This window comes from Falco rusticolus, chromosome 9 (genome assembly GCF_015220075.1).
Source record: "Falco rusticolus isolate bFalRus1 chromosome 9, bFalRus1.pri, whole genome shotgun sequence".
NCBI lineage: Eukaryota > Metazoa > Chordata > Aves > Falconiformes > Falconidae > Falco > Falco rusticolus.
The window spans coordinates 43,903,254-43,922,252 of NC_051195.1; the positions used below are offsets into that span (position 1 = coordinate 43,903,254).

The window sequence follows — 18,999 nt, forward strand, 5'->3', positions numbered from 1 at the left end:
TACCAGGTACGATCGCCAGGGCTGTAACTTACCACTTATAATTACCAGGGCTGTAACTTATCAGTTATGATTACCAGGGTTGTAACTTACCAGGTATGATTACCAGAGCTGCAGCTTACCAGGTATGATTGCCAGGACTATAACAACTTACCAGGTATGCCTGCCACGGCTGTAACTTACCGGCGGGGCCCGGCCCCCTGCCGAGGCGGCCGGCGCTCACAGCTGCGATGAGCTGCGCCAGGCCTCAGCCCCGCCCCGGCGCGGCCGCGCTCGTTGCCGGTCCCACGGGGGCGGGGCGGCGGGGCGGGGGCCCGGGGGGGGGGCGCGGGGCCGCTCTGTATAACCCGTCTCCCGGCAACGGAGGGCACGTCACTTCCTGGGGAGCCGCCGCGAGGCGCCGGTGAGCGCGCGGCCAGGTGGAGTGGCGCGTGCGGCGCCGGTGCCGCCCGGTCCCGCCCGGCCGGTGCCGGTGCTGCCCGGTCGGTGCCGGTGCTGCCCAGGCCCGCCCGGCGCGATGAGCGCGGAGCTGGACGGCGTGTCGGTGCACTCCTCCTCCTCCTCGTCGGGCTCGCTGGGCTCGGCGGCGGGGCCGGCTCCGCGGCCGCTGTCCGCCAACGTGCGGCGGCTGCACCAGGCGCTGACGGCGCTGCTGAGCGAGGCGGAGCGGGAGCGCTTCATCCTCTGCCTCAACGCCTACCACGGCCGCCGCAACGTCTGCGACCTGGTGCGCTCCCTCCGCGCCCTCCTCGACGGGCCCCGCCGCCGGCAGCTCCTGCCGCTGCTCCGGCTCGTCCTGCCCCGCTCCGACCAGCTCCTCTTCGACCAGTACACGGCCGAGGGGCCCTACCTGCTGCCGCCCGGCCGCCCCCCGGCCGCCCCCGCCCCGCCGCCGGTGGTCCCCAGCGAGCTGCGGCAGGTGACCCTCCGGCGGAGCAAGGCCCACGAGGGCCTGGGCTTCAGCATCCGCGGCGGCGCCGAGCACGGCGTCGGTATCTACGTGTCCCTGGTGGAACCGGGCTCCCTGGCCGAGCGGGAGGGGCTGCGCGTCGGCGATCAGATCCTGGGTGTCAACGGCAAGCCCCTGGACAGGGTGACCCACGCCGAGGCTGTCAAGGTAAGCCGGCTCCGGTTGCTCTGCCCCACCGGCCCGGGCTCCGCCGTATCCCTGCCCACTGTTCGCCCCGTCCCGCGGGGACGTCCCGTGTGTCCCCTCGCGCACCCCTCCCTTCCCCGGTGCTGCTGCAGGGCGCCCCGTCCAGCCGCACCGCCGCCGGTGCTGTCCGCCGCGGCCGGGGGTGCGGGAGCCCCAGTTCCCTCCCGTCTGCATCCCGCCGCGGCCGGGGGAAGGCAGGAGCCCCGGCCCACCCCGGTTCCCCCCCGTCTGCATCCCGCCGCGGGGCATGAGCCCCGGTACCCCCCGCCGCAGCCCCGGCCCCCCTGCAGCCCCTTCGCGGAGCGGCTCCGTGCCGGGGAGGTGGGGCTGGTCCGGGCGGCGTGCGGGACAGCGCGGAGCCGAGCCCGAGAGTTTGCGCTGGCAGCGCCGGTGCCTGGGGCCAGCACGGGCAGGGACTCGCTGCCGGGGGCCAGCCTGGCATCGTCTGCAGCCCTTGACGCGGCGAGTTCGCCCGGCAGGACCAAGCGGTACTTTTTTATATTTTAATCGCAACGTCTGTGGAACGTAGCGATGCTGCTTGTGGCTGCCTTTCGCTCTGGCAGTCTGCTGGAAGTTGGGAATCTGCTCGAGCCGGGTTTTCAGGCATGTGCTCGAACTGCTGTAGTGTGTTTTCTTCTCCCCAAGGCAGAGAAGCTGAGGCATGGAGAAGCAGAACAACCCCCCCGGGACTGCCCAGTGCCGAAAGCAGGAGTAGATCTCGGATCCTGACTGTCAGGGGAAAAGGGGAGCAGTTTAACAACTGAAGTGCCCCCGGCTCTTCCCGCAGCACGGCGGTTCCCCTATTCCCCGGAGACCTGTTGTAGTACATAGCGGCTGTGGTGCTATCGATAAAAGCCTTCACGTAAGGCTGGGGGGGGGGGGCAGGGCTCCATAAACTGTGGGATTTTCACCTGAAGCTCAGTGTTTTGAGGCAAAATCCGTGTCCGAGTGACCCGGACCATTCACAGAGATGATCTGGTGGCTGGCGGGCTCAGCTCAGCACAGCAGTGCTCAGCACAAACCTATTGAATGGAGAATCGGCTTTTAGGACAGCAATTAGGCAGCGCACAGAGAGCTGGGGTCTGGGCTGGCAAGACTGTTTTCCAGCTGTTTGTGCTTTAATTCTAACATAATAAGCTAAAGCGCTTCTGTTCGCAGCCCGCTTCATGTGGCACGCTCCTCCAACAGTGCATTAATCTTGCACAGCTTTGAACAGCATCTTCACAGCAAACCTGCCTGCGCCCTGCACCAGCTTTAAATCTGTGCCCCAGGCAAGGGCACATCTTCCAGGCTGGAACTGAGCCCCTGGTAATCTCGAGACAGGAGAAAAGATTTATAGGAATTATTTTTGGTGTTGTTCCTAACGATAGGACTACGGTGTAAGCTTTCGGAAGTTAGTCTGCAATTCTGTGCCCTGAAGACTGAAAAAAAAATAAAAAAAATCTCCTGTGTTTTGGCTGTGGTGCTGGGATGGGTAGGAACCAGGTGTAAGGAATGCTCTGGCCTGTTAAATGACTTAATCTCTAATTCAACCCGCTCTGCTGGGGAATTCGCTTTCAGTTTGTTCTCTAATATAACATATGTGAGGCCTTGTAGACACTATTAATATTGAGTGAAACTAAGTGCTTCCTGCATAGAGCTAATTCCTGCAGGATGCAGTTTGCCAAGGGGTTGCTCTGTGCTGAGAGCTGTATTTTGTTAATGTGATCCTGATAGGAAAAAAGCTTAGAAATTGTCTGCTCATGAGCTGAACTTCTTTAAACAACGGTTTCATCACTTGCCCGGTTGTGCTGGTGTCTTCCAGAGCTCCTGCGCTCTTGTTGCATCTAGGCAGGCTTTATGACCCACATAGCAGTGGTAAAAACACCTCCCTTCAGAAGAGTCACAGAGTGATTTACAGTGCAGCTCTAATAGTTCCTTTGGAGATTTTCAAATTAGGCAAGTGCTAATTTGTCCTCGCATGCTGTATCTGGGAGGGGAGGGAAATGAGGAGTAGATGGTGTTCAGTGATGCTAAAGGGCACTTTTTGGATAATTTCCCAGGGGTTAAGGTACAAATACCTCAGCCTACTGTTCTGGATGCTGTGCAGGGTCAGAGCTGCAGGGACAAGAGGTGGTGATGTACAGGGTGGCTTGGCCCCGTGTTCGCTGCTTGTTCTTGATGTGTTAACAGCTCCACAAAGGCCTGGGCTGTGTTCTGGTCTCCTCGAGCAGAGCAAACCTCACTGTGTCCTGACGTCCTCATGGATGTCTGTGGGTCCGCTCTGTAGCAGATTAATGAAGAGAGAAATGTTGGATGAACAGCCTTGTACCAGAGCTGGGTTTGGTCCTGGAATTTATGCGTACACTTACTCAGGATCAAATACAGAGAGGGCAGAAAGGTGAGCCGAGAGAGGCTTGCTTAACACAAAACCATGGCTCTGTAGCTCGATCTCCCACACACTGTCTCTGCCTGCTTTAGACGAGTAGACGCGGTGAACTCTCTCCCCGTCAGAAGCTGTCTGATCAAAGCACAGCTCCTGTTTCTGCGTGAGGAGCGATGGCGCGGCTCTCCATCTGAGGAGGAGCACGTTCCTGTGCTGGGCTTCCATCTTGACTGTCCTGCAGCAAGAAACTGTCTGTCTAGGACAGTGTTGTTATTCGTAATATGCAGAACGTGTTGTGCGAGAAGTTGTCACAGCTTGTTCTTGGGGGCATAAGATGATTGCAGAGGTTGGGAAGGCTGTTTCACCGCTGGCCTGGCCTGCTCCCGGGTGCTTCGCTTTCTCCGGGGTGAGCATGACAAACTTACTGAACCAGAAATCAACTTTCTGTCAGGGTGCTCCGAGATGCCCAGCTGTGAATACCGGCAGAGAGGCAGCTGTTCAGATGGAGCAGTGAAGAAATACGGAGCCTTAACTCATTTGTACAGCCTTGTAAGAGCATTCACACAGTAGTTACTGTGCGATAGCTCGGTTGCCGCCTTTTTGTGCATGCCTGGCCGTACCCCAGCTGGTTCCAGCGCTCCTCTCTGGGAGGAGAGGGGCACTGACTGTGGGGTAGGAGCAATTTCTGCCTTCTGTATTTTCAGCAGAGCTGTGATGTACCAAAAGTGGAATCAGGTCACCAGATGAAAACTGTCACAACACTGGGCAAAGACAACAAATGTAACGAGCTGGGTATTGTCCTAGCTGAAAACTGCCTGGTGTGCCGTGACCAGTTCTGTGGGGTTTGTAGATATTTTAGTGTAAACTGGATAAAAGTAGAATTCTGACTTAAATGACAGGATTACCTAAGCACTCCAAATCAATTCACTTAATGACCAGCTTCTTAACCTTTATGGGAGTAGCAGAGTTTTATGCCTTGTCTGCTTCGTGCTCGCTGTTTCATCCAAATCAAAATTAAATGACTCCATTACAATTATAGCTCTATCATTCCAGCATTCAAGAGTGCACTTTAGCAACAGATCACTGTAATTTGAATTATGGTGTAAGTGAAGAACCTTGTATTGTCTGCCATATTTTTAGAGCTTACTTGGCTTTCATCAGCCTTGCTATATAGTATACAGTTGATATTGTAGCAGTCATGCTGAAAGTTTATATTGACAAGCTGTAATATTTTGTCCAGAGTAGTTAAAATTGAGGTACTTGCGGGTTTAGACCATGAAAATGTTACACAGGGAGGTATTTCTCATCTACTCCGGGGTCTGCATTAAACTCACACCTGCTTTCTCCCTCACCCCTTACTTTTGTGTCTCTGCAGTAGGTTTTTGTGCCCTTTAAATCATTTAGGGAAGAAGGGGACAAGAGAAAGTGTAGTGCATCACAGCTATGATGGATCATTCCTGATTGAGGATTTGGCTCAGTGAGCTACACCAGCCTCAAAATTGCTGCATTGACTCCACCATTTGCCATGCTGCGTCTTTCTGTTTGTGCTGACAGCTGGGCAAATCCCAATGAGCTTGGTCAAAATCACCAAAACTAGACTAATTTGTATGCAATGGTCTTAGGGAGCGTGATTCTTCTGTCTTGGCATAAATCTGTGGTAGCTTTGCTAAAGTCAGTGGACTTGCATCGAAGGAGCTGGGGTGGTTTGACTTCACCGTCTTGGGCTCTTTGGAGAGAAGCGGCGGGTTTTGCTGTAGGCGTGGTGGGGCTGGGGGTGGGGGTGTGATGAGGCAGATCTGTTACTGACAAGGCAGGGGTCTTTGGCAGGCAGCGCGGTGCTCCGCCGGCTCGCTGGCTGGTGGGTTGCTCCCTGCTGCAGCCCTGCCAGGGAGGCATCGCCAGCGGCCGGGGTCGCATTGCTGGCTGCCTGCTGGGGCAGAGGTTTTCACTCCTTCCAAACCAGCTTTTCCATCTCCTGCTCTGACCGTGTCAAGCAGGCATTGAAAAATAATTAAAAGGGGATTACAATTCTTTGTATGTTCTATTAATTTGGACTTCCGTGATGGCAAACAAGGTGATCTCTTCAGAGACTGTAATATTTCGTGCGAGGTGGAAAGGGCTCCAGCTGCTTGTGCTCTTGCTAAAAGACCGCTGAGAAATGACAGAAGAAATGTGCAGCCCTGAGCCTTGGAAGCATATCTAGAGCAATTTCACTTTCCCGTCAGCTTACAAGAAAGCAAATCTCATTTCATTGTTTCTTGTGATGCCCAATTAATTGATTATCATTATCTGAGACTGCTTATTTGCTGTAGTCAGTAGTCACTACCGTACTGTAGAGTCATAACAGCTAGTAGGAATGACTGCAGCTTGGTTTCTTTGGTTGTTTTTTAACCCTTCCCAGTATTTGGAGTAGTGGGCCATCACACACAGTCATGGCTGGGATGAATGAGGAGTGAAAGCAGTGCACCAACCCCCTGATTCTGTAAAGGTATCAGACTTGTTCCTTTAAATGCCTGCTTGCTTATCTCAGCGTGTCTATATTTTTAGAAGTCATTGACTGATCCAGAGGCTAGAAACCTTTCCACTTCCCAAGGGATCTCAGGTAGCTGGAGCATGGAAAACAAGGATGTGACTAGCATCTGCCCCAACAGTAAAGTAGTAATGTATTCCTTGATGTCTGGGTCTGCTTAGAAACAAACAAACACCCAAACCCAAGAACTGCACACAAAAAAGCACCTACAGCTTAAAACACAGGTGTTGTGCAGTGCCACAGGCTTCTGCTCTGCTTTCCTGTCCTGCAAACAGTTTCCATTTTAACTTCTGTAGCGAGCTGAGCTCAGAGGGAGAGGGTAGAAAGTATATAGTCACCAGGATCTGCCTTGAGGAAAAAGGGGAAGGGAAAAAGGTCCTCCTTGTATTTGGAGGCATGTATGTTTTAAATTAGTTTTAATGCTTCTTAAAGGGAAGGGCCCATGGTAGTGGCAGAGCGTAGATCTGGCAAGTGATGGTCTTGGTTTCACAGGCAGATCTGGTGATGGGTGACATGGCAGACTGGAGCACCAGACCTCACCTGGTGCGGAGGGCCTGGCTGGGGGCTGAGGGGCAATGCTCCCTTGTGCCCGTGAGCTAATCGGAGCTGGTCAAATTAATGTAGTGTGTAACTTGGAGTGGGGTGAACTTGCACATTGGGAGGGGATCTGTGGGAATGCACTGGAGTTAAGAGCAGGTTACATGTGCTGCTCTGCCACTGACTTCTCTTAGTGGGCAAGTTACTTAGTCATCTGTTTCCCTTCATTACACCAGCAAATCAAAATCGGCCCTAATGAAATCAAATGGCATTATACTGATGTGAAAGATTAGAATGAGGTCCTTAATCTCTCCTCTCCTCATAATGCAAGGATCATAATACTTGGCTTCGGTATTGGCTCGTTCATCAGCATTAGTATTGTTAGGGCATCCTTGAGTTCTTTGCACATTAATGTTATTTAGTGGGCTTCTTGTAAATAAACAGTTTTGTCTCAATAGAAAAATTGTTAAGGTAACCCAAAGGATAAAAGCCTTTTTCATTCCAGTGTCCATTAGAAGAAAACAAAAGCATTAGTGTGCAGCATAACTGATGGATTAAAAAGTCTTTTACTCAGTTTCTCTGCCCTCGGGGAAGACAATGGATTTTCTTGACACCTTCCTCAATGGCACATCTGCTCAGAGAATTATTCAGCTCTAAATCCCCTCACCTAAACCCACAATGCATCTGCTAAAATGATTTGGCTTGGCTTCTTTTGACTGGGTGCTCTGAAAATTCTCCCTGTCACAGACCACCAAGTGCTTAGCAAATACAGGTGAAGCCGGGGCCTGGAGCCGGCAGCCTGGAGGAGCTCTGTTCCTGCTGGCTTCTTGTTGCTGGACTCAGAAACTGCATCTGAGCCTCCTGGGGTGGGATGTGCTGGCAGGGGAAGGCTGGAAGGGCCACTGCTCTGTGCAGGCACTGCCGGGGTATCCTTGGTGCTTAGTCAAGCATCTTCCTCGTTTCACCCCATTGATCCTTTTGGAGTTAGTTTTTCTACCAACTAACCCTGTCTAGACAATATGGGCTTGCTGGTGGTTCTCATGCCGGTTTTCAGCATTGTTTGGGGTGGAGTGGAGAAATAAGGCAAGAGGAAGCGTGGGGGATTGCTTTGATCTAGATTCCCCTCGTGCCCCCCACACCCCAGAAAGCACCTGAACAGCTTTCCAGGCTTGCACTGAAATAAAGGTATGTGGAGTTTTCTGCTGCTCTTAAAATTGTCCTGGACTTGCCTGAGGGATACACTGGGCAGTGACCAGCTTTGAGGGGGTGGGAGGTTACAGAGCTGCTGCCTTGGAGCGGGGCTGGGGGTGTCAGCCCTCGGAGGGGTTAGAGCCCTGGGGCTAAGATTTCATCTGACCTTTCCAGGTGAAAGGGACATGGGCATCCTGATGCCTGGGGGCTAAATGTGTGCAATCACCATAATTATGCATCCATTTGCATTTATTTGCATAATGCCACTACTTGAAAGCCAAACTGCTGTCACCTTTGCCTTGGGATAGGGGGAGATGTTGGGCTGTGCCTCCTGCAATTCCCATTTGTCTTTATGATGGGGTGGGGGGGTGACACATTTCACACCCTCTGTCCCCTATGCTGTGTTACCCACTGCTTTCCTCTCTGGTTCCTCTCACCCAGCACTCCATCTGGAGTGCCTCCGCTTTCCTTCATCCCTCCTTCTATCTCGTTCTCTCTCCACCTACCTCTGTGTCACCTTCTCGTTGTACCAGTTCCCTTCGTTCCTGCCTGCCCTGGCTGCACCTTCCCCGCGCAGGGACGAGCGTTTGCCTCCCGGCTCCTCTGCACAGAAGCCCTTCCCTGGTCTTTGCCGGGCAAGATGGGGAGGGGAGATGCTTGATCCAAACCCTCTTCTTTACAGCTACAGATTGCCATCTGGGGCAGGGGAAAGTCTCTCCCCATGCGTTTATATGGCACCTGGCAAACTTGGTCTAAGGCGTGCAGTGGGAACTGGGATAGTCTTGTATTTGTCCTGCCTGCAGAGCGTCCCTGGAGCAAGCCTTGGGGGTGGGCAGGCAGGTAGTGCCTCTGCCTGCTGTCTTCTGCTCAGTCCTTTCTGCTGGCAGAGGAGCCGCTTGGCTTATATGGCTCAATCCATCCCCCTGTAAAATGTCTCACAGGCCTGCCCGTGCAGCCCCCTCCACTCCATAGCAGACACGGGGGGCCTCATCGTTCCCACTGGCACTGAGATGGTTTTGCTCAGTCTAGCTGAGCCCACAAGCTTAAAACTACCTGGGTCCAGCAGGAGCACCCCAGGATAGCGCAGGAAATGGTGATTAGACAAACTTCTGCGAATTGTTCCCTCCATGGTGCTCTAATGGTACAGCATGCTGTAAAAGCTCCCTCTGCCTCCCTCCTGTGGTATCTCTGCATTTCTTTCCCTTTTTGCAGCTTCCCCCCCCCCGCCGCCCCCCCCCCCCTCAGTTCCGTACCTTACTTTTTTGGAACTTGGTGCAAAATTGCGTGGTGCTTCGATGATTGATAACCTCCACACTGACCTTTGCCGCTCGCAAATGGAGCAAGTGCTCGGATGCCCATTATCTGAGCAGCCCAAGAAGCCAAACAGCTCTGGTGAGTCTATTATCGCCAGAAGAAAGCAGCTGGCGTCTGTAGCAAGGGGGAGGATGGCTCATAGTTAATGCTTCTTGTATCAAACTGTGATCTACCCACTAACGGAATGAATTGGAATAGATTGCTCATTTCATTAGCGGTGAAGGTAAGTGAGTGGGTTGTATCCATATAAGATGCATATTTTATTCAGACCACCAGAAGAATACTGGTGATTAATCGCCATTGATTTGACATCTGTGTGTTCCTACTGGGAGAATTTTTGAAGGCCTTACGCAGCCTTCAACCTTTCGGTGCCCTCGAGAAGTAAAAATAACAAGGGTCAAATTCAGAAGGGGAGAGAGGAAAGCTGTCGGTGGTGTAAGACCTGCTGGGCAAGAATGGCCTGGCACAGGTGGGTTTCAGGGACAGTGGCAGCTGTCAGTCTTGATCTTAGGAAAGAACATGCTGTGTGGTGTGTTGGTTTGGGTTTTGTGTTTAGTTTTATTTAAAAAGCTAATAACTGTGGGTACGCGAGATGTGTGTTTCCTTTTCTATTTTAAGCTATCTACTTCACTCTCAAAGGACTTGATAGATAATGAAATAGTGTTGTGAGGGGATCGATGGCCTTATGGAATCAATCTTCCCTTCTCTGGCACTTGCTTCTTCTAATAACATTTCTAGGCAATTGGTGACTGTTTCCCTGCTAAATGTTTTGGCACAGATCCACAGATTAAACTACATTATTTTCTTAAGCTTGTCTTCTAGCAAGTGTGCTTGCACACTGTGGTGCCAGTGTTAAACCTTTCATGCCCCAGTCTTCAAACATGTTCTAGATGGGGCAAAGCCAAATTTTATCTGAGTCTGGAGTGAAACACAGCAGCACTGAACAACAAGTCCCTGAAATGTCTTGAGAAGGGAAATGGAGAGGCAGTCTGCACCGTCTGATGCTGCAGAGGGGATTAGGGAGGTGGAATTATTGTATTTAATGGTCCAATGCAAATGGGTTAGGTTCAGCGTGCCCATCAAATAACATGCTTTCCCAAAGAGCTTGCAGGATGAATTATGCTGTTGCTTTTGTGGTGGCATCTCTGCAGTCACCAGACGCAAGATAACCTGCGTGTCTCTGAGGAAGAAGTTCTCTCTTGCAATATTCCCATCCAGAGCCTATCCTTTCTCTCCGTGGGCCGCATGTTTTTTAAGTTAGATGAAAACTCTGGCCTGAAAAGCTTTTCCCTTTGTCCCAGGGAGCTGGGGTGACATGCTTCATGGGAAGTGTCTTTTTTTATGTGGGCAGGTGCTGGCCCTCTCACTTGCCGTTGTTGCTTTATAAGTAAGGCTGACAGCAAAATAGAGGTCAGTGCCACAGTGCCAGCATTCTGGCACGAGTCCACCTCGCTGGGATCGGGGAAGGGCAAAGTGCTAAATGTTGGAGCAGTAGCCAGGCTGCCAGGCACAGGGACCAGCAGCCTGAAAGCTCACACAAGGGAGGGGGGTTCAGTGGTGGAAACAGTCAGAACCCCCCCTCCACCAAGGGGCCGGTGCAGCTGGCCAAAATCCTGTGCTCAGATGGGTGTTGGGACTCCCTGCAAACACATTCCAGGAGGCCAGGGTGGATGCACAGTGCAGAGAAGCCAAGGAGCTACTGGGGAGGGTCCAGCAGAGGATGATGAGGGAGTGGAGCATCTCCCTTAAGGGGAAAGGCTGAGAGCACTGCGCCTGCTTAGCCCAGAGAAGAGAAGGCTGAGGAGGGGGGATCTTATCAATGCACACAAATATCTCAAGGGCGAGTGTCAGCAGGACAGGGCCAGGCTCTTTGCAGCGGTGCCCAGTGACAGGACAAGGGGCAACGGGCACAAACTGAAGTGCAAGAAGTTCCAACTGACTGTGAGGAAACACCTCTTTACTGTGAGGGTGACGGAGCACTGGTGCAGGCTGTCCAGAGAGGCTGTGGAGTCTCTTCTGGAGACATTCAAACCCCACCTGGATGTGACTGTGCAACCTGCTGGAGGAGAGCCTGCTTCAGCAGGGGGTTGGACTGGGTGGTCTCCAGAGGTCCCTTCCAACCCCGACCATTCTGTGGCAGGGCTGGAAAACAATTCCTCCTGGTTGCTTGATATTCAGGGAGATCAGCTGGAAAATGGTTCCTGCTCTCTGCTGTAGATATGGTCCCTGCTGGCCAAAATGCCTGTGCGACAGCAGGGAAAGACTTATTGAAGAAGCTGCCTGTGTGGTCCCTGGTCTGTCAGCAATTGGCACCTCTGATCCGCAGGTGGGCAGTTAGCCCCTTTTCACCAGCCCTGAGTGTGGCGGGGTGACCCTAGCTAGATGCCAGGAGACCACCAAAGCTGCTCTGTCACTCCCCTCCTCAGCTGGGCAGGGGAGGGAAAATAATAGTGAAAGACTCATGGGTCGAGATATGGACCCACCTGCCTGCTCCTGCCCTGCCCTGTGTGTCTGCAGGGCTGCTGCCCTCACATGTTGTCACTCCTCTCTCCAGCTGCAATTGCTGTCACGCAGCAACTTTTTCTCCTTAAATACGTTATCCCTGAGGTGCTACCACTGTCGCTGATGGGCTCAGCCTTGGCCAACAGTGGATCCATCCTGGAGCTGGTTGGCATGGGCTCCGTTGGACACAGGGGAAGTTGCTAACAGAAGCCATCCCTGTAGCCCCCTTGCTACCAAACCCTTGCCACACAAACCAAATAAACTGAGAAATTAAATTAAAATGAAGCAGAGGAGAGAATAATCCTGCTTGCTGGGACAGCTGGGTAAAGATGAGTCTTAGGGCTGGATCTGCCCTTGGATACTGGCCTGGATCTGCCCATCCAGGACTGATTCCACCCTTGTCCTGGGTTCCCAGCTGGTTTAGCAGAGCCAGCACCAGCTACCCCTCATTGGGAGTGGGAAGTGAAGCTATGGCAATGCTCCTGGCAGTGCAGAGCTCCAGCTGGAGGCTCTATCTGGTGTCTGTCCCTCAGCACAAAGTCTGCTCAGGCTGCTGGCAGCTCCCAGGGGACACCAGGACTCCACACCGTGTCCCTGGAGAACAAGGCTCTCTGCTCTTGCTGCGGTAGGGGACAAGGTGAGCGCAGCTGGCTCTGGTGAGCAGCAGGGGCTGTTGTGCTCCCTGATGCCCTGACATTGGCCACCTCCCCTCCTTGTGATGAAAGGCTTTTGGTGCTGCATCCTTGGCTTGAAAACCTTCCATCCTGCCTGAGCTGCCAAGTTGCCGGTTTGTAATGCAGTTGCCATCATCCCCTGGCGCTGGTGTATCCACATGCGGGATGCCTGCTGCCTCTCCAGCTCAGCCCATTAGCCTTTGCTCTTGCCTCCTTGAATGGCTATAAACGATTTCCATTTTTGCAACACCTCTACGCCCAAAGCGCTTTCTTTTATGAAAGGCAAGACTTCCCCCTCAATTCTCGCTGTGAAGTTGTTTCCTTAGGTACTCCAGCACCCAGCTGCAGCCTGAGCTGGGAGGAGCGGTGCCGTAGGAAGCCTCTGCAGCCCCCTGGCTCGCCCAGGCCTGGCCTTGCTTCCATTGTAAAGCAGGTGGTGAGATCCTGGCCCGGAGGCGGTGCGGCAGCAGGCTGCACCTCATTACCTTAGTAGCAGGCATAAACGGCCTCATTAAATCTGCTCCGTATCCCAGTGCTGCAGCAATAAAAATTGTCGGGACCAAGGTGGTATTAAGAAATTTATGGTGAATGCTTTGCTATGGTGGTTGCTCGTAGGAGCCACTATTGGGGCTGGAGCAGATGCACCAGGCTTAGTAGAGCCAGAAGAAAACCAGAGCGGGAAGGGTGGCATTTCATTCTGTGCAGGGAAATGGGTAGTAGCTCTGCTCACCTGGAGCTCAAGGCAGCTGAGAGTGATTTCTGTCTCTGTAGGTACCATGAAAGCTGCTCCTGTTTGGCTCACCTGACGCCTTGTTGTTTTGCAGCTCTGCATGCCAAGTGCTTTGTTAAAGTCTAGTTCAGTGTGTAGATGTACAAAGGTTTATAGGTCTGTGCCAGATCTTGTTCCCATGCCTGCTGCGCTTCGTTACGGAGCGTGTGCGGTGCTGTTGTCTGAAGGAAGACACTGCTTCCCTTCTCATCTCTTCCCATAGCCATGGCAGCTTTAGTTTCAATAGCTGGTGGCTTCCTAATGAAAAAAGACTTCCTGGAAGCTTGAACGTTTGAACACGTCTGACTTTGGTGGTCACTGGGTTGGGGAAGTGGCTTGTGTTGACTGTCCTGTGGTTTTTGACAATACTGCGGTGGCCAGAGGGAGGACACGGGTGGTGCTGAGCGAGCTTTGTGCTCCTCGACCTCCAGCTCTCCTGCTGGGCCCGTTCCTCAGACAGGAGCTGTACTTTGGCTTACTGCAGCAGGTGTGCTTCTCGTGGAAGTTGAAAGCAGGGATTCCTCAAGGTATTGGTGCTCCTGCTTGAAAAAGGATTTACCCCCTGAGCTGATACAAACCTAGGCTTACCCTACAATTAATAAAAATAATCTATTCAAATGGATGCAAGCTCACAAGTCAAAAATCTGTTTGTATAAATAGATTAGATTACAAAGAGATTCAGCTTAGAAATAAGCTTTGCTGGCTGAATTTCAGACCTGTGCTTAAGCAAAGGCTTAAATGCTTGCTCATGTAAGCGCGTGCCTGAAGACCATGTTGAATCAGGGCTATGGAAGACAGTCTTCTAGGAAAAAAATTGTCTGTTACCTCTCTTAATATACATAGTGTTGCAGTGTTAAACAGCTGCTGCTCAGTGGTGCTTGTGATGGTGCGTTACACATCTGTGTCAGTATATACATGCAAGTTCTGTGTGGTTTGGGGATGCCCAAGCGCCTATAGCTCTTCTACCAGCTTGTAGCTGGGTGAAAGGGTTTGCTTGTGTCACGGCCCTTCGTTGTGTCCTGGGTTATGAAGCTGGGGAAGAGGGAGTTTAACCAGAGAGGGTGGCAGCTGCAGGGAAGCGGCATGTGATGGAGGGGCCATCTGGTGCAGGCTGTGAATCAGGGCAGGCAGGGTGGGAGCAGGCGGGGGCCGAGGTGCAGCCTCACTCAGCAAAGGCAGTGCTGGAAAGCAGGTCGGAGTTGCAGTGGGAGGCACGGAGACCCGGCCACATGCAGCGGCAGTGTCACTGAGCAGGTGTGACACCATGCTGAGAGGGGGGCTCTCAACAGCTTGCTCAGGGCTTTGTGGGGTCACCTTGGACAAGGGGGGTCCTGCCTTTCTTCTCCCCTTTCTGCTCAGCTGCTCTCGCTTGTGTTTCTGGAGGCAAGCCCCATCCCTTTGGGTGTGTTTAGCACCTGGCATGAGGGCAGGTACCTGGAATCCCCAGCTACTGAGGTCTCGGTGGGGTACCATCGGGCCATGTGGCTGGTCTCACTGTGCCTCACAGCAGTAAGGCAAGTCCTTCGTGGGTGTCACTGTCCTCCCCCACCTGTGATCATCAAAAAGGGCTCCAGAAGGTGCAGATCACCTGCCAGTGCAGTGGCTGGGCCAGCAGAGCTGTGTCCTGAAGGGCTCCCAGGTGTAGGGAATGGTGTGGATGGGGTACCGTTCGTCCTGCACTAGCTCTTCTGTAGGCATTAGCAGAGGGGATATGTTGGGGGAGAGCACTGTGCTGGGCAGGAAACTGCTTCACTCGCCGAGTGCTTAAAGAGGGCTCGGTAAATTTATAAAGGGCTACACAGAGTGTCAGCAGCCTGCCCACTGCAGCTCAGCCTTCTGCTGGGAGAGACTGTCACCAGCAAGTCCCAACAGGCACGGCCAGCTCCTGTTCGTTCCCTCCTCTTGTGTCTCTGGTACTGAGCTGCCGGGAGCCCTGGCCCAGCCTGCTGCCTCGAGCCAGACGGCTGCTTTCTTCACCTCCCAGCTCTCTGCTGTCACCTTCATGCATAAAACATCTCCCTGTTGACTGAGATCCCATCTCCTGGTGGCCTTGTCAAAGGAGCTGCAGGGGGACGTAAAAAGTCCCTTGTAAATCTCTGGCCTCTCATCCTTGGAAACTTTACTGTGCCTCCAGAGAGCAGCTTTGCTGCTGTTGCTGCTCTTTCAGGGGCTGACATTTCGCTGAGGCAGAACGGGAGCATCCAGCGCTCTGCCTGCTGCCAGCCTTCAGCAGCCACCACTGTCCTGGGGACAGCCTGGGAGTGCTCTGCCTGGTGTCTGTCCCTCCTGTGTGGGAGAAAACCCGGAGGGTTACGTTCTGTTCCCCTGCCAGGACAGGCTCTCTGAGGAAGGGGAGAAGCAGGATCCCTGTGTCAGTCCCAAAGAGACCTGCTGGGGAATGGGGTGGCAGTGAATGTGGTGTGAAAGGGGAGGGAGCAGCTTGGCGGGGGCCCTGTGCACACTCCTGACCTGGCCCCAGCTCTGAGTTTTTTTTCTTTGCTCCTTCCTTAGATTACAGTGACATTCAGCAGCTGGCTTTGAGGCATTGTATGAATGTCTACGGGGAGGAATGGCCAGGATCGGTGCAGACGGAGAGCCTGCTCTTTCATTTAGAGGGGGCGAAGGGTGGGAGTGTGAGTGTCTGTTAGGATCACTCACGTGGCATTTCTGTGGCAGAGGGAGGACAGTAACCCTGTACAGTTGGGCAAATCACTGAATAGCCTCATCATTTGCTTGTGCTCGATGAGGGGTTGCAGCTTCATTCAGAGAAGAGATTTTGCTCATGGGACTGTCCATGCTGTTTGCTGTCCCAGTACTGAGGTAAGTAAGTGACGTTATGCAGGCTTAAAAGAGGTTTTCTTAGAGATGCCTCTAGTTTGAATGCAGAGTGTTTCAGGGAGGGGCTGTTCCCCGCCTCATGGGGGTCACTCTGCACTGGTAGCTCTAAGGTAGGTGAGAAACCCTGCCACCCCCACCTGATTGCCGTGGAGCTGCAGTCACCCTGAGCCTGCCTGCGTGGCAGCTCGTGCAGGGGCTGCGGGTCAGGAAGCAGACCTGTGCCCTGGAGCACAGATGGGCCCCGGTGCTGTGGTGCCCATTTCAGAGCGGTACCCTGGGGTGGACAGCAGGCTCAGAAGTAGCTTCACTGTCCCGATGAGATCTGGGCTGATGCTGGCAAGACTGGAGAGCAGTGAGCACATCTGCCTGTCCCACCAGCCGGGCTGGGCTCCGTGTGCTCGCAGGGAGAGCAGAGATCATGGCAGGCGATGTGTTTGGGGGACTGGGGGAGCTAAGGGGACAGGGGCTGGAGTTAGTAAGCAGCCCGGGATGTTGAGGTGCTCTGCAGTTGTTCTGATGAGGCTGTTGGTTTTGCAATCCTTGTTTAAGCTCTCCAGGCACGTGATGACCTTGGGAGCGTGTGACAAATTTGCAGCCAAATTGCTGTATGTGATGGAGATGCTGAACTGGGAATTGGTAAGCTGGACTCTGTCTAGCTCTGGCAGGGAGGGACAGGAGTCTTGCCAGGTCAGAGCTGGGATCCAGCCAGCCCACTATTACTAATGATATTACTCTTTACTGAAGAGCTGCCCGTATTAGTTCTTCCTGGTCATGAGCTTTGCTCGGCAGCTTCTCTGCTCAGTTGGGAGAGGAGACCTTGTGGGAGCAGCTCATCAAAAACATGTATATATGGAAAAAAAAACCCCAAAGCATCTCCTTTCTGAGAGAAGATCCAGAGTGTTGACATTCCTGAGGCCTCAGGAGGAGTTAGCACTTACAGATGTCCCCAGGGAGAACTCTTATATGTTAATTTTACTATAAAGCTTCTCACAGTGGAAGCTGGAGGGGTAGAGGAGTAATTGTAGGTCACCTTATCTGAGTCCCAAGGTCATCTCTGTGCATGCTGTTTTAAATATATGTGTGTATTTAATAATTATTGTGCTCATTAATTGGCTGCTTGTGCTGGGGAAGGCAGCTGGTAATGAAATGGCAGCAGAGGCTGAACTTCTGGGAGTGTTGTCAGCGTCCCCTGAAGGCATCAGGAGCTTTTCCAATGGCAGAGTTTGGGGCCGAGCTGTGGGGAGCGAGCTGTGGGGAGCGGCAGTGCTGCTCTCCTCCAGCATCAGTCCCGGTCCTGCTCTGACTCCTCTCCAAAGCTGCTGGAACTGCTCAGCCTAAGGTTCAGCCCGTACTGGGGGGTTCCTCTTGGGCATGTCACTGCCCACCTTGCCTCCCTGTACTCTGCCCCTCTCTGCTCTTTCCCTGGCTGATGGGAAGTGTGTATTTTTTCTGTCAGCAGCAGCAGCTTTGCCTTAATACCATTGCAGTTCAGGAGAGAATAGAAGAATCCCAGCTTTTTCACTAGCTTTTTATGTAACTCGGTCATACAGTTGCTAGTTGCAGAATAGCTTGAGATCTTTCAGCCTCAAGGAAGAGCAAAACGTGTGACCCTAGGGTCCTAAGACAGATTGTCCTTCCCCCTCCATAGGCATTAACTCTTTCCTCTCCTTGGCTTGTCTTCCAGGTACTGAAAGGCTGCAAGAAGCTGAACCTGTCTGTACATTCGGTGGGACGCATCCCAGGGGGCTATGTCACCAACCACATCTACACCTGGGTGGACCCGCAGGGCCGGAGCGTGTCCCCGCCGACAGGTCTGCCACACCACCAGAACAGCTCCCTCCGCAAGGACAGCGAGAAGAGGAGCCACCTCCAGCTCCTGCAAGAGGGAGATGAGAAAAAGGTGAGCAAGGGGGATGGGCTACAGCCCTGCAGGCCTGTCTGTGAGTACCTGTTACCATGTAGGTGCCAACCCTCTTCGTTCCCCTTCGGCTTTTGATTTGTGCGATGCCGGCCTCCACGGGGATAGCTTGTTCCTCCTTTAGGATGCACTGGATCCTGATTTTCTCACTCTGTCTGTAGCTTTCCCTCTGTCCTGTTCCTATGGGATGGATTGCCTTTGTTCCCATCTGACACAAATAGAACCTGAGCTGGAGAGAAGGTGTTGTCCCAGTGCTGACTGGTCTGGCAGTGAGGGTCCTGCCAGGAAGAGTGGTCAAACCAGAAGTTGCTTTGAAGACTTTTCCCAAACAGGTTGTTTTCTTGGCTGGAGGCCTGCTGCCAACATGGTCGTTGAGAGGCTGACATAGATGTTATGTTCAGGAGAGCGAGTGGATTTGGAGCACTAGATCTCAGAATACATCGCTGCCCTTCTTCCTGCATTTCAGATCCTTCCTCAGGTGTTCCCGTGAAGCTTTCTTGGGTCTCTTGGCAGCATTCTCTAAGTAAAAAACCCAACAGAACGAAACCAATTTTTCTCTTCCAAAAATGCTGTAAAATAAAATGGATGATTTTCCTTTTCCATTTGGGAAGAGGCAGGCTGAGGCAGGAAGGGCCTGAGCAGTGCTTGTGTAAAAAGCCCTGGCAAGTGAAAAAGGAGCTTGCAAGTGAAAAGGAATGGCTTTCTTAGCAGTACCCAGGGGAGCTGGCGGTGCCAGGCCAGCGCTGGCCACTCCAGCAGGACCTCAATCTCAACGGAAAGGAAAGCATATCAGCACATCTAATTCCCAGTGCTCTTACTGTGAGCCTGCCCTCCTTTCAAATAGGCCTTATAGTAAGTGAAGCCAGCAAAGGGTATGTTCAAGCTGCAATCTCTGATCTCGGGGTTTTTATTTTTTTTCCTCTGTCATGCTTCTCGTGCCCAGGGAGATGTAGAGAGTTTTAGGTGCAGAGGAACAGAGCTCAGATGCCTTTGCAGTGAGGCACAGGCTGGAGGGACAGACTCTGCTGGCTCTCTTGGTGGTGATGGATAGGGAACCTGTTTGTCCTGTGCACGTAGGACATGCTGTTGCCTCACCGGTGTTCATGGGACATCAAAGAACTATCATAAGAGCGAGCAGGGTGCTTGCTTCCCAAAGGCACAGAATTGCTTGGAGCCTTGAGGTATTTCCATCCTGTTATCCTGAGATT

The 18,999-nt window shown here is 52.9% G+C and overlaps 1 protein-coding gene across 3 annotated transcripts in view; it reads left to right on the forward strand.

Annotated features, from left to right (window-relative positions):
* Nucleotides 1-389: 389 nt before the first annotated feature.
* WHRN (whirlin) overlaps nucleotides 390-18,999 on the forward strand; it is a 54,840-nt gene continuing 36,230 nt past the window's right edge. For 2 of the 3 annotated variants that reach the window (XM_037400799.1, XM_037400800.1), the window contains exons 1-2: nucleotides 390-1,114; nucleotides 17,558-17,773. In XM_037400799.1, the coding sequence (XP_037256696.1) occupies nucleotides 515-1,114; nucleotides 17,558-17,773 (816 nt within the window). In that variant the 5' untranslated portion in view covers nucleotides 390-514. The remainder of the gene's footprint in view (nucleotides 1,115-17,557; nucleotides 17,774-18,999) is intronic. The other variant, XM_037400798.1, reaches the window with a different exon arrangement.